The sequence below is a fragment of the Mustela nigripes genome, chromosome 4 (genome assembly GCF_022355385.1).
Source record: "Mustela nigripes isolate SB6536 chromosome 4, MUSNIG.SB6536, whole genome shotgun sequence".
NCBI classification, from domain to species: domain Eukaryota; kingdom Metazoa; phylum Chordata; class Mammalia; order Carnivora; family Mustelidae; genus Mustela; species Mustela nigripes.
The window spans coordinates 41002917-41018285 of NC_081560.1; the positions used below are offsets into that span (position 1 = coordinate 41002917).

General features: G+C 44.1%; 1 protein-coding gene across 4 annotated transcripts in view; it reads left to right on the top strand.

The window, feature by feature from the left end:
- AOAH (acyloxyacyl hydrolase) overlaps window positions 1–15369 on the top strand; it is a 160671-nt gene that overhangs the window by 122799 nt on the left and 22503 nt on the right. For all 4 annotated transcript variants that reach the window (XM_059395657.1, XM_059395655.1, XM_059395659.1 and 1 more), the window contains 3 exons: window positions 4411–4447; window positions 5208–5282; window positions 13442–13614. In XM_059395657.1, coding sequence (XP_059251640.1) covers window positions 4411–4447; window positions 5208–5282; window positions 13442–13614 — 285 coding nt within the window. The remainder of the gene's footprint in view (window positions 1–4410; window positions 4448–5207; window positions 5283–13441; window positions 13615–15369) is intronic.

Here is a 15369-nt window from a genome sequence, read left to right on the forward strand (position 1 = left end):
TGGTTTTTTTTTAAGATTTTATTTATTTATTTGACAGACAGAGATCACAAATAGGCAGAGAGGCAGGCAGAGAGAGAGAGAGAGAGAGAGGGAAGCAGGCTTCCTGCGGAGCAGAGAGCCCGATGCGGGGCTCGATCCCAGGACCCTGAGATCATGACCCGAACCGAAGGCAGCAGCCCAAACCACTGAGCCACCCAGGCGCCCCACTAATGTCTGTTTTTAAACTGGCATCTGGAACGAATCACTGCTTACTAGCTGTAGAACCTTGACCACGTCTCTTTCCACCTCTGGGTCTCCTCTGTAAAGTGGGCTGCCTGATCACTTGCTCTTGGAGGTCCCACCCAATGTGGATGCTCCAAGACTTCACAGATGACCTCTAAGGAGCACCAAGAGGCAGAGTTAGGAAGGTAATGAGGCTGCAGTTGAAGGACCAACCCCAGCCCCAATCCTGGTGACCATTTGAGTTTGTAAAATTTGCCAACTTAAAATAGTTAACCACAATTGGTTAAGACCCTTGTCTCCTTCCACTGTGGCTTCCCTTTAGGTCAGTCCTCATTTTCATGTTTTGTGTCCTTTTCCTTAAAGAGGGTCCCCAGATTATATAAGCTTCAGAGCTTGAAACCTGGATCTGCCCCCATCCTATTCAGATACCTATAACCAAGATGGCATTCAGCTAGGAATTCTGATGTAAGAATCCACAGGTATTTTATTGGAAATTCATTAACAGGTTCTTGTCTTAGAAATTCAAGAAAGGAAACACCTACTTCTCTTTAAGTACACAGCTTCACATGACTTCTTCAGGGCTTCTCAGAACCTTACTACCTTATGGTCATTGTCTGTTTCATGACTATAAGCTTCACAAGAGTAGGGACCATGTCTTTTCTATTTGCTGATGTGTTCCTGGCATCCGTTTGCAATGCCTGGCCCAAAGTACTCCAAACATGATCAAGGTAATGCATTAGTTTATGAAGACCTGTTATACTTAAATATACCTTATCTTTTTCCATGAGGAATTTGAGACTGAGCACTCCTATTCTGGGCCAGGCACAAAAAGTCGCAAGCTCATCTAGAAAACCATTGAAAGTATGTTACCAATTGATTTGCATGTCTAAGGTATGAAGCACTTGCTGCTGTGGTAAACACTGATCTAGCAGGGGAAGTGTAAGCTGAAATTTATTTAGGAAGGAGAGCCAGTGCTGAGAGAATATGAAACCCTTCTTCTCTTCTGGCAATGCACTATTCCTCACTTAAAAGGCACTGAATGAACCACAATTTTGATTTTGATGGCCAAAAAAGACCCCCTTCTTCCCATAACTGTGGACAGATAGATTCTCCCTTGGGCCACCTTGATGAATAAATCAAATGCCCCTCTTTTGTAGTCACATCTTTTCTACTTCTCTGAACTAGAATGATAGAGGCCAGACTATGGGCCTCTCAGGGGTGGTGGCGGTTCTTCAAATGCCCCCCTTGTTTTGCTACATCCCACAGGCTAGCAACTGCCTGTGTCTCCTGCTCACATCTTCCAGGTAGGTCCAGCTGCTCAGTATTTTCTACAATGGCAGCAGCAAAATCCACAGTTGAGAAGTCTCCACCCAGGAGCAGAAAGACGATAGAGCTCAGGAGGGAGAGAGACAGCAAATGTTGATGGGGCTTCAAAAGAGTAGAGAATGACAGCGAGAGGGAACTAAGAAGAAAAAGTGGTATGGGAATTACCTAAACTAATTACATAATCTCATCAAAGGAAGATTCCCAAAAGGAAATGGAAATTGTGGAAGGCGCAACAACTCTAGAGCACAGAGAATTCTGTGCTTATAATATAAATATTCAGCAGAAGAAAAAATCAGCATTTGGGTAGAGATCTCTCGTTGAGCGATTGTTTGTGATGGCCGTTTCTAAACTCACCGCACCCAGTGGCGACTGCTCCTGCCTTCCTTGTCCGTTGCAGCCAAGGGATGTGGGTGGTGTGGGCAGGGGAGGGGGCTGCTTATGTGGCAAGCCATTACAGGTTCTCATTTTGATTTCCCTCAAGCTCTGTGGGTGCTCTGCCCCTCAAATTCCCAGCTGTACTCTGGATAATGAGGAAAATTATTGGCCTGACCTGGTCCTTTAATTTTTTTCCCACTCATATTTTGAGCTTTCATTAGTTTTCATTTCTCATTAAGAGAAAAATCAAAGAGTGAGAATTAAACACCTCTTGATTGTTATCCTACTGAAAATGGGAAGTTGAGAATTGTGGGGCAGGAACTAAATGAAAGGCCCAGCCGAGATGACTGAGTCCCCAAAGGGCACATCAGAAGGCATTGGCTGTCCTCCTCCCCCTTGAGAACAGTAGGGAGCCATCTAACACCCAGGAATGCTTGGAGTCTCTACATTCAGGACTCAGAGTTTTAAAAATCTGGCACATTCTCTGAGCAGAGAGCAGAGGCTGAAATCACATTGGGCTTTCCTCTTTTTAAGTATTGCCTTTGGGTTCCCATTAAACCTTACCCCTGCAGATGCCGCTCCTCAGGTATAGAGGCTGTGTCCAGCCCATCTGTAAATTTCATACAGGCACATGGCAGTATGTCAGGCATGTGGCAGGTTCGGCGATTGAATGGAGAGAGTGAATGAGCGCATGCGTGCTGAGATGAGCTGACTGCTCTTCATTTCTGTGTTTGCGTGCATACTGAATATGCCCCGCCTCGCTGCATGAAGGAAATAAAAAACAGTATGGTGGTTCTTCAAAAAAAAAAAAAAAAAAAAATTAAACCTAGCATACCATATGGTCCAGCAATTTCAATAAAATATATACCTAAGGTAATTGAAAGGAGGGACCTAAACAGACACTTGTACACCAGTGTTCATAGCAGCATTAGTCACAGTAGCCAAAAGGTAGAAACCAAGCAAGTGCCTTTCCACCATGGACAGTTGGGAGGAGTGGACAGTCCAGAAGTGTATATCCATACAATGGAAAATTCATCAGCCTTTAGAAGAATGGATATTCTGACACATGCTATCAGCGGAAGAACTGTGAAGAGTAAATGAAATCAGCCAGGCACAAAAAGACAAATATTCTATGATTCCCTCTATATGAGGTACCTGATTATTCTTTAATGAGTACCAGGATTCAGTGTGCCATGATGGAAAAGTTCAGGAGATGGATAGTACGGACAGTCACACCACAATGTGAACATACTTAATGCCACTTAACTGTGCGCTCAAAAAAAGGGAGAATGGAAAAGTTTATGGCTGTATATTCTACTGCAATAAAGAAGGAATTAGAGCAACCTTCATTGAATGTACTGACGTTTCTGAGTCAACCCCAGGGAACATTGGGGCTGCCGGTATAGTTTGATGCCAGCTGTATGTGAAGAAGGGGGCCACACTGCTTCAGGGGAATGTGGGCCTTTCTGGCCTTCACAGCTGTGCAGGCCCCCTTTCCCCATGTGGCTCTGTAAAAACATTCAGAGTCTGCCATAAAGTGCATCTGCCCCCAAGCTTTGAAGGCTGGAAATTACAGGAGACTCTGCCTTGTCCCATGAGTTGTACCACCCATGAGTTAACCTCATGATTACTCACTTGTTACTGCAGACCAGCCTCCAAGGCACAAACTAGCAGTAAACCTCTTTGGGTTCACTCTTTCTAGAGGAGGAGCAATATGCCAGAGCTCAGCAGTGCAGACAGAAGGGACTGAATTTGAACTTCAGTTCTCCCTATTATGACTTGTGTGGCTTTAGGCAACTCACTTAAGTACGCCTCAGTTTCCTCATCTATAAAAGGGGAATATGACTGTACCTACCTCACAGAGTTGTGTGAAGGCCTAAATGAAATAATAATGTAAGTGCCTAACAGCATGGCCACAGCAAAATGAGTATCAAATGAATACTATTGTGGAAGAGATACATTACAGGTGGTAATGGGTAGAGCAAGGTTCGTCACTCATGTCCTGATAGGAGTTGAAATATAGGCTCTGAACAATCAGAATCTTGCACAGGCCAGCCAACCAGAAGAAGCCTCAGGGGTGAGCTGGGATACCAGCAGGTGATTAAATGGGGCTTTCTAGCGGGATGGGTATTTCTCAAGGAATCCTTTTTACTTCTTGCCCCTCATCCAATTTCTTTGGAGTAATTTCCTCTTGGAGATAGATGTATATCATTTTCTCACATCTACTAGAAGGTTTACTCATCCTTAGGAAATATCTTGAGATCTGAATATCCAAAGAATTTAGAATTATGTTAGCATAACGCCAAGTAAACAGAAAACCCATTAAGGAGCATTCCAGGATGACGTCATTCCCGTCCCTGTGATGGGGTGGATGACCTCTGGCTGCACAGCGATGCTTCTCCATGCTTTCAGTCAGTCAGATTATCATACTGATAGTGTCAAATTGAACTCACTAACTTTAATTATTTCTTAATTTTAATTATTCAGGTGGATCTTCCCAAAACCTGGAGAAATTTCTAGAGACGTAAGTGAAAGAGGGATATACGAAGTTGTTTTTAAATTGGGTTTCTCATTGTGAGGAAAGAATGAAAACCCTCTGTTGTCACCGTGTAATCACTTGTACTGAGCACCAGGACCTTGCTAGTGACTCCCATACACTGGACATTATCACTTCTTGGACCAGTGGACATAGAAAGTGATTAATGTGCATATGTCCTTAAAGAAGGATCATAAAAATGCATACAAAGAGGGTCAAACTTAAGTCTAGCTGAGGTAGCTGGAAAAAAGGCAAAAAAAACACAAACAAAAAGAAAAACAACTTCATTTTCCCACTTTATGTGCTCATTTTGCGCTTAAAATTCAGAAGCAAGGCCCTGGCTGCCCAGAATGCCCTGGAATTTCAAAAGTTCAGTACTAGAGCTCAGCTATCCAGATGTCCTATGAATCTGGACAGAGGGAAGCCAGTAACACTCGAGGACAAAAGCTGTGAAAAATCCTAAGAAGATGGTAACGTGTCTGCCTCCTGGAGACTTCAGTCCACCCTTTTCAACTCTATGCACTTAAGCGGTCTTCCCCTCAGGGGGAAGTAATTTACAGATTATACAGAAGAAGGGGAAAATGGGAAGAGTGATCATGGAAAGAAAGAAAAATAGCAAAAAGTTACCAAAGTAAGGGGGTGGGTGGGGCCCACAAAAATCCTTTCACGGGTCCAGGCTGTGACATCAGCTAAGACTAAGTTTGATTTCTGAGGTTTTGCCATTCAGAGTCCATCTCTGGCTTCTCAGTTTGTCTAGGAACCAACTGTTGGACCATCCAGCCATTGTCATATATGCCGTGATCGGAAACGATGTCTGCAATGGGTGAGTTAAGGAGAAAGAAAGCTTTGAAAATCCTGGACTCTGGGTTCCACCCCCACCCCCACCCCCACCCCCGCCGTCTTCTCTTCTCCACTCCATTGTGTTACAGTATCCTACTATTGAGTTGAATTTCTCTGTCTTAGCAAGTCCTAGATACATATGAAATTGATAGAACCAACCCCTAAAGCTGGAAGACCCTTTAAAAAATATCTGATCCATTAATTCTCTGCTCTGATTCCCAGCAGATGGGTATGTCACGATATGAGTTCTCAGTTGTATCACAAGATACATGCTGCTACTAGCCAAGAATCCAAGCCTGAATATCATGGCCTTTTAAATAAAACAAGGCTGAGTCACAGCTACCCCATAAGAATAGCTTCCTCACTCACATTCTGATATCGGTATTCAAGTGGAGAGAAAGCATAGATTTGGAGCATTTGCCAACAAACTGTATAGTTCACAGCCACTTTTATTTATGCCCATGGCCCATAGTAAGAAAGCAATTTTGCTAAACTGCTAATATCAGTAGTGATTTCAAAATGTTGAATGCCTTAGTCTCCCACAACATTTTGGAAGGTTTCTCAAAAATTGTGTGTACCCCTAAGAATATGCTGCACATGTGAATGCCATCTGTCCTGGGATTGTGGCCAAAAAGGAAAAAAAAAAAAAAAAAAAAGGTGAGATCAGATCTAGAACAACTCCCCAGTAGCCACCCACCCACCATCTCAGAAAACAGAAAAGTAAAGCCAAGAGAGATTATGTGACTTGCCTGATTAATTGATTAATGGCAGAGCTGGCCTCCAACCCAAATGGTACTAGAAGTAGGTCATCCTACTGACTGCCTGTCCTTTGCTTTCACTCACCAAGCTCTCTAAGCCTGTGCTAAAAACCCAGTTCAATATTACTAAAATGCATTTGCCCTCACCAACACCTCCATGAGGTAGGAAAGCCCTGGAACTCTCACAGTGAAGGAGGTGTAGACCTAATTAGTGAAGTGAGTTCAAGTTGGGAGATACCATACTGCAGTGCAGAAGTACTGATGTGCCAAATTCTACCTTGGCACCCCCTGGGTTAGTTTACCACCCTCCCCCAAACCCCAAAGCTCCCAAGAAAGACTCAAGTCCCAACTTCTGTGATGAGCCACATAGAACTCTCTGGCAAATAGCAGACCCCTCCCCTCCAACTCTTCATGCACCAAGAGTCACACTACCCCCTAGCAGCCTTAAGAGGAAAGTATGATTGTCCCTATTCTGTATAAACAAACAGGTTCTGCAAGGTTAAGGAACTTGCTTATATTGCTACAAGTAGCCAGGTTGAGAGGCAGACCAGGTTCTCTGAGGAAGTTCTATGATCTTTTCATAGTCCACACCTGCCTTAACTGCTTTCCTTTAGGCAATCACTTTTGTAAACATATGTACTGACCACCTACGGTGTGCCAAATGCTGTACCAGGCTCTGGGACATAATGGCAAAGAGGCCACAGGGCCTGACCACAAGGAGCTTATGAAAGGGGAAGCACTGAGCTTCAACCCCAGCCCTATCACAGAACAGAACGAACCTGTGTCACATCAGCTAGCATCCTTCCAGGGTCCGGATCAAGTTCTCCCAAAGGGGACCCAGAGCAAACCATGGCTACTGAGTCCAGAACACCTGCAGAGAGAGGCTTTGACTCCAAGAACCCAAACCTCTCCACCTGCATTTTCCAGCAGAACCTGCTTACTCAGAGTCCCTTCCAGCCCAGGCCTGCTTTTCCTTTTCCAAGGAGCCAAAGGGCAGGCAGACATCAGCCAGAGACCTGTGCCAGCCTCTCCCCCCGCCAGGGATCTGGGCAGAGAAGCAGCGAGCATTTGGGTGAAAGAATGGGGTTGGCAGCGTGGGATGTCCCTGCAGTGCCCACTTTGCAATGTCCTGCGGTGGGGTTAGAAAAATAAAGACAGATGGCAGCTGTACCTCCCCATCTGCCAGCACATCAAGGTGGAGCACACAACCCAAAATGAGCAGAGCGATCGCATAAAAAGCTCAAGCCAGCAATGAGTTGCATAATAAGTCCGCCCTGGAACAAGTTTGGGGATATTGGCTTGACTTTTTTCTTTCCTTTTTTTTATGATGATGCTAGCATTTACTGAAATAATGCAGCCCTGTGCTTTTTCTCAATTCTCCAAACTCACGCAGTTACTCAGTAAGTACGTGCTAAATGAATGAAGGTCATGATTGGAAGATAGCTTTTTAATGTCTGGAATTTAAGAAGAAAAGTCACATAGACAAACACAGCTTTCCCCCGTGACTCTACTCTGTTTGGCCAAAGTTAATACAGCTTCCCCTGGCCTCTCCTATCACTGCCCTCGAAAGCGATGGAATGACTGTGATACAAAAAGAGAAAAATGCCTGGAAATAGGGCAAATTTGAGTGAGCTAGAGCAGCAGAACCTTGAGTAGCCCAGGCGGCCTGGGAAAGGGAATGGCTTTAAGGGCCTCAAATCATAAATCCTTCCTCTACCCCACAACATGACATGCCACATATACTGACATGGTTCAGTTTTGTTTGTTTGTTTGTTTGTTTGTTTTATAGTGGACCCAGAAATAATTAAGTGTACATTCTTCACCTAATGGAAAGTGCTGGGACCACCCTACACAGGTTATCTGTGTCCTCTGGCACCCAAGTTGGGTTTTTTTTTCCTGGCATTTTCTTTCTTTTTTTTTTCTTTTATTAAGATTTTATTTATTTATTTGACAGAGATCACAAGTAGGCAGAGAGGCAGGCAGAGAGAGAGGAGGAAGCAGAGCAGAGAACCTCTCTCCTGCTGAGCAGAGAACCCGATGCGGGGCTCGATCCCAGGACGCCGAGATCATGACCTGAGCCAAAGGCAGAGGCTTTAACCCACTGAGCCACCCAGGTGCCCCTTTTCTGACATTTTCAATGCCAATGTTTCCAATGTCACCCAGGGCAACTGATCAGCACTGCATTAAGAGGAAACCAGCAGGAGTAACTAGATGCTGGACATTAAGGATGGCATGTGATGTGATAAGCACTGGGTATTTTATAAGACATGAATCACCGACCTCTACCTCCTAAACCAGTAATATATGTTAATTAATTGAATTTAAATTTTTTAGAAAATTTTTAAATAAAAAAGAGGAAACCAGCCAGCATGCTGATAGGTCACTGGCCCCAAGGAGCCTGCACTGGCAGCAAACACTCCATTCCATCCAATCAAGTGGTAGAAAAACCAGCGCGGAAGGGAATGCACAGAGGAGTTCTTTCTCCCAGCCTCCTTGTGGAGGCGGGGGCAGCCAAGGGAAGGATAACGAGGTTCCCAAGCAGCCAGCATGTTCCAGGTCACCCCCATGTTCAGGGACCCAGGCTCTCCATGCGTGGGCTAATGTGGGCCCGCTGAGTCCCCAGCCCTCCCCAGTCTGTGTCAAGATGCCTCCTCAAGGTGGGTCGGTGGGAGGTCAGCAGTGCGGTTCCAGCGGGCTGGCCTGAAGAAAAGGGCTCCCTGCCTTCCCTGGCCGCTGAGAGAACTCAAGTGCAAGCTTGAGTGAGGGCTGAGCACTCAGTCGTGACGCCTGTCTGGGCTTCAGCGGTGGTTCTGGGAAATATTTTCCACAGAGGCTGTTTGCCTTCTTCCTTAAGAGGGGCACAGCTCTCTCGCATCAGCAGGTGAAATCTGGCTGGAATGTCTGCCAGGGTAATGAGAGAGTCACAGCCAGCCCTGCACCCAAGTCACGAGGCTTATTTTCATGGTCAGACACAATTCATGAGGATAAGGACAGGCTCTGAGCCACCCATGGGGCGAGAATCTTTCTCTGTGGCCGGCCGCGTGCTCCTGACCTGAGAGCCCAGCCCAGGATGCCAGTGCTCCCTCATCATTTCCCTGCCACCAGCATCACGTGCCCCAGGCTTGCCCTATGTAAGCTCAGCACCCCTTACTTCTCCCCTCTCTGAGTGGCCGGTGTGAGCTCGCCGGTGTGTGCGGAGGGATGCAGGCACTGGCGTACGCAGGGAAGCCTGGGCTCACAAAGCAGACCTGACACGTGGGCTGGAGAGGGTTAGACGCCTCCAGCTCAGTCTGCTCAACCTGCGGCGGACATCAGGGAAGGCCTAAGAGATGTTTCCCAAACCCCTGGAACTCTGGTCTCCAAGATACTAGTGCTAACTCTCCTCAGAAACTACCAGATAAGAAGGAGTGGGCAGATCGAAATGGCATTGACAATCTTTCAGGAACAGAGTCAGAAGGTGCCTATGGAAACATCCAGAAGGGGTGATCCATCTCCTTGTCACTTAGATCCATTTGCCCTCTTGCCTGAACTAAGAATCAGTCAATTTGGGGATGCCTGTCTAGCTTAATCAGTAGAACATGCAACCCTTGATCTTGGAGTCATGAATTCAAGCCCCATGTTGAGCCTAGATCTTACTTTAAAAAAAAAAAAAAAAAAGAACCAGTGAGTTTTGCTATGCACATTAAAGGGTTTTTTGGGGGCACCTGGGTGGCTCAAAGGGTTAAAGCCTCTGCCTTCGGCTGAGGTTGTGATCCCAGGGTCCTGGGATAGAGCCCCGCATTAGGCTCTCTGCTTAGCAGGAAGCGTGCTTCCTCCTCTCTCTGTCTGCCTGCCTTTCTGCCTACTTGTGATCTCTGTCAAATAAATAAGTAAAATCTTTTTAAAAAATAAATAAATAAATGGTTTTATCTAACAGCACACATGTGTAAATTATGTAGCTGTGCACGAAGGAGCAAAGATGACTGGAGAATGTTCTGCCAGCAACACCAAGGCTTCCATTTTGATTTCACTTAGTAGTTAGCCATTTCTGTGATGCTTGCTTCAGTTATGGTTGCTTTTGCAAAAGCACAAAGTAGCTCAGAATACTTGTTATCATCAGGGTTGTGTCTCTAGCCAGAAAATAATCATTAAATAGGGAGTTTGGGAGACTTTTCTCCATCTTAACTCATCTTGGCTTTATGTGATTGGAGAGCCATAGCTCAGCATAATTGCCTTGTGCCAGAGCGCTAGTGTATCAGCAGGAAAAGGAAAAAAAAAAAAAAAAGAAGAAGAAGAAGCTGAAGTGCCAAGGCAAAAGTTAATAAGCAGTATGTGCTAGCCTTACCTATGATGGAAGATAAGGTATCCATTTCAGCCCTGCTGCGACAGTACACACACACACATACACACAGTGAGTATCAAGCCTGGTGACTCTGGGTGGGTCCTCCCAGGCTGAGCAAACCCTCAAGGCAGTCTGAGTCCTTTTCACAAACTGGGGTCCTTCTAGGACTTTCTGCACATATACAAGTTAAGCCAAAGCCATTACCCAGCCTTCGGCCCTTAGTAGGTAGGCACCCTAATCGCATATCCTTATGAGATCTTTTTATTCGGGTTGGAGAGATTTTTACTCATAAAGTAGTATAATTTTTCCCAAGGTAACAAAAAGCATGACTTTAGCATTCTGTTCTATATGCTGGGGTTTTGTAAAATAGGACATCTTTCTTTCTCCCCCCACCCCCCACCCAGGGCTGGATGGGGGAGTTCTAAGCAACCCATTAGAGAGTATAAAAGTATGGACCCCACCTACAACTAAGACCTTACTGGCAACCCATCAGCCTGGCTCTGCCTTCTCCTCTTCCTGGGTACATCTTGCTCATCACAAACGAGCCAAAGTGTTCTTTGCATCCGTGGTCAGCCTGTCACCTCTGGATGGCAGCAATTCAGTGATTTTATTTGGCTAAGTGAAATAGGTGGGGGACAGATAACATAAAATTACAATGCTTTCTGCTCTTCCCATTAAAGCTTTGGTGGAGTTCAGTTTCTTCCCCCTTTGCTTGAGAAAGAATAAAAATAATATGAGAATCTGTTTTATTTTTATTATTTTTCTGATTACAAAATAACATCTGTTGTGAAACGTTCAAATAATACAGGGTGTAGGAAGTGAGTTTCCCCATAATCATTCCCTACCAGCCCTCTACCAGCCTGCTCCAAGCTCCCCAATAGAGACAGTTTAATGTATCTGCATCCAGATATTTTCTATGCAAATTCTAACTTACAGACTGATTAATATTCATCAAAATGAAATAATAGTATGCTTACTGCTCTGTAATTTGTTCTTTTCAATCAACAGTACTTTTTAGCAGTCTTTTCCAGGCTAATGCATACAGACTACTTCATTATTTTTAATTTTTTTTTTATTTTATTGAGGTGAAATTTACATAATGTAAAATTAACCATTTTAAAGTGAACAATTCAGTGGCATTTAGTAACTCAGAATGTTGTATAACTATCACCCTATTAGTTACTTTTTTCTTTTTAGTGGCTGCATAGCTTTCTACCTCTTTGATGTACTATAATTTATATAACCAGGCTTTTGGCTTTTTCTTACTTTACACTATTTTACACAATGTTGCAGTGTTGCATTGTTGTATATATGTCTTTGCACATTTGTGGAAATGTTACTGTAAATTTTAAAGTCAAAAGTTAAGCCAACTTCAAATGTTGATACTTTTTTTTTTTTTAGAGAGAGAGAAACAAGAGAGCAAGAGGGTGGGGTAGGGGGGAGAGAAAATCTCAAGCCGACTCCCACTGTGCCCAGAACCCAACTTCAGGCTCAATATCATGACCCTGAAATCATGACCTGAGCCAAAATCAAGGGCTAAACACTTAACCAACTGAGCCACCCAGGTGCCCCAAATGTTGATACATTTTGAAAAATTGCCTCCAAAATTGCAGCATCAATGTCCATTTAGGAGCCCTTTTGAAGGGATAACAGTGGAGGAGCACTTGGCAGCCTCAGTGGGTAGAGCACATGACTCAGGTTTGTAAGTTCGAACCCCATGTTGGGTATAGAGATTACTTAAAATCTTAAAAAAGAAAAATTAAATTTTTAAAAAAGTGATAATAGTGAACATACCTGGGGGCTTTTTTCTGTCCCTTCCTTCCATTGTCTCTTATGCCTCAGGTCCAGCCTGTGAGTAGTAGACTAACTTTTTCTGGTTTGGAACCTGTATTAAGTTCCCAAAAGCTGCCATAACAAAACACCACACACTGGGTGACTTCAAATAACTCTCACAGTTCCGGAGGCTAGAAGTCCAAAATCAAGGTGTCAGCAGAGCTCTGCTTTTTCTGAGAGGTCCAGGGGAAAAATTGTTTCTTGTCCTTTCTGCCTCCTGTTGGGGGTAGGGGCCGTGGGGAAGGCTCCCAGCAATCCTCAGAATATTCCTTGGGCTTTCAGCTTCCAATGACCTTCTTTCCTATTTGTGAGTCTGCATAACACCTCTTCTTCTTGGAAGGACACTTGTTTTTGGATTTAGGGCCATTTCGAATCCAGTATGACCATATCTTTACATTTGCAAAAACCTTATTTCCGAATAAGGTCACATTCTGAGGGAAACTCTTCAACACATGGTAGGATAATTATGTAAATTAGGAATTTTAAGGACTCCAAATAGAAAACAACTTATTCCATTTAGGTTAACAAAAGGCACTTTACAGAGTAGCTGAAAATCTTAGCGAATTCTACAATGTATTCCCAGGTTAATGCAGGTTAGTATCTTAACTCAAACTTAATGTATTCCTGGAAGTGTGTAAGTTCGAATTCAATGTAGAAAGGAAGAATGTAGTATGGATACATAATATGACATTTTATTTCTCAGTAAAATTATATTTTCCTAACTGTGATATATGTGAAAAGTTTAAAGATGAAGTTACAGATCTCAAAGGGTCAAACAAAGAATAAGTTAACACGAGACTCCTTTGGTTCTGTTATTGGTCAGGATAAGTAAGGTCATTGCTGCAGGAATAACCTCAAATCTTAGTAGCATAAAGCAACAAACATTTACTCTACTACATTGTCACCCAGGGATCACCACAGGACTCTATTCCAGGACTCAGATTAGGGAAGCAGCTGCTATATAGAGCGTTGCCCAGACTCATGACAGCATTCTAGAGGTTCTCATATCAACAAACGTGACACGTCACTTCTGCTCACAACTGATAGGCTAGATCAGTCGCATGGCCCACCCAACCACAAGAGAATCAGGAAGCCTAACATATTTTGCCAATAACACCAATAACTACTTTATTGGGGGGGGGGCAAGCAGAGGAGGGGGTGGGGGGGTTAATGGATGTGTATGCATTTATCCTTATCTACTAAGATATTTTCTATTTCTTTCACCAACAGGAAAGTTGACCCCATCCCAGAAATGACCACTCCTGAGAAACTGTACTCCAGTATCATGCAGACTCTGAAGTATCTCAATTCCCACCTGCCAAATGGCAGCCATGTTATTTTATACGGCTTACCAGATGGAACATTTCTCTGGGATAATTTGCACAACAGATATTATCCTCTCGGTATTAGTTTGAAGATACTTTTACTCTTTAACAATATCAGTTTTACATCGTTCAAATATATGTAGTTCAAACCATGTAGGAATACACCTAAAGTGCCACCACAGGGCATAGGTCAGAACTGGTGGAAGGCAAGAGCCCTGAGGTACGCTTCTAAAGGTCAGTATCCAAAGATGGTCAGAACCAGATCCAAAGTCAGAAAGGGCAGAAATTTTTAATGTAAAATTAGGACAACCAAAGGGTAAGAGTTTAATCAGGAAACTCCTTTAAGGAAAAGTGAAACCTAGAATAAGTGGATTGAGCTCCAGTCAGAGGAGGGTTTTTCCAAACCCCAATGGTGAGTGCCCCCTGGTGGCCAGATTCTAAAAAATTCTGTGGACCCTGGTAGCTGTTAAAATTCTACACAACACATCCTCCCATGAGCTTGCTTCCTGCTTCTACACTCTCTTGGAGTCCTTGGCTCTGAAATGCTTCGAAGATCTCCAGAAACTGTCAGTAGCATCTCTAGCATTCGAGATTCTTTCTAAACATTGTAAAAGTAATAGTAATTCACATCAGGAAGGGCTGCCATGCTGATCCTTAAAACAATACTGTTAATCCAATTAACAGTATTTTTGTTAATTCCATGTTATTGGTGAAAAGCCCAAGGCTCCAAATGTTACATGACTTATTGTATGTGTGATCTGGGAGTAGTAGGGCTCTCTCTCTGTTTGGGAGAGAATGTCCTTTCAAAAAATATTTATTATGTGCCAGGCACTGTTCTAGGCACTGCATAACCAAAAGTGAACACAATAATCAAAAATCCCTGCCAACATAGGCTTGTATTGCAGTAGGAGTATGCCAGAGGATGATAAGTATTACTAGATAAATTGAGCAGGAACGGGGTTAGGAAGTGCTGGCCTCAGGCCTCTCTGACAAGCATGTGCATTGAGGGGCCTGGGTTTCCTCCCCTCAGCCCCATGTCAACAACACGTGTGCCAGTCTCATTAAAGAGTCGACCCCTTCCCTGGAATGGCCATAGCCTCCTCCCTAGACCGATCCCTGCTAACGTGTTCTGGAGGTCCAAGCAGTTTCTAATGAGTCAGGTGAGCAATTCAAAGAGAAAACCCTGCAACTCCTTCCTCAGTGTTCACCTTGGGGGTTGGGGGTGATGTGCTTTTCCTTGCATTAATAACTTCTCTGTACCTTTCCAGTCTCCTCTTCTCCTCCTCCCGTAGTCTCTGCTTCAGCCAACCCCCACCACCTCCCTCAGGAAGTTTGGCCCTTCCTAACACATGAAAAGAGCAGGTTCCCTTTAACCAGTTCTCAAAGGACTGTGGTGCCTTCACCAGGGGAACAACAGTAAATCCCCACATTCTAGGCTTCCCACCAATAAGATGGAAGTCATTTTTCCCCTTCAGTTACTTAGTGCACGACAAATATCATTATCATCCCGGCCAAACACTGTCCAACCTCCCAAGAGGAAAGCATATTCCTTCTGTTCCACAGCTTTGACTGTGACCCTTAGAAACAGTATCATGGTCACACAGAGAACATGACTCCTCTCTAGGTTGCCTTAACACAGGAAGGACAGTCACATGAGCCAAGAATGTCTCTTTGAGCCATTGAGGTTGAAAATTTCAGTTCCCCCAACAAATGTTTTCAGATTCCTAGATTTCTCCCATACTAAGAAATGCTTGAGGAAGGGAAGTTAAGGGTAGGACAGGAGAGATGGGCTTCCGGTTTACTCTATCACATCAGTGGGGACAGGACTTTGGG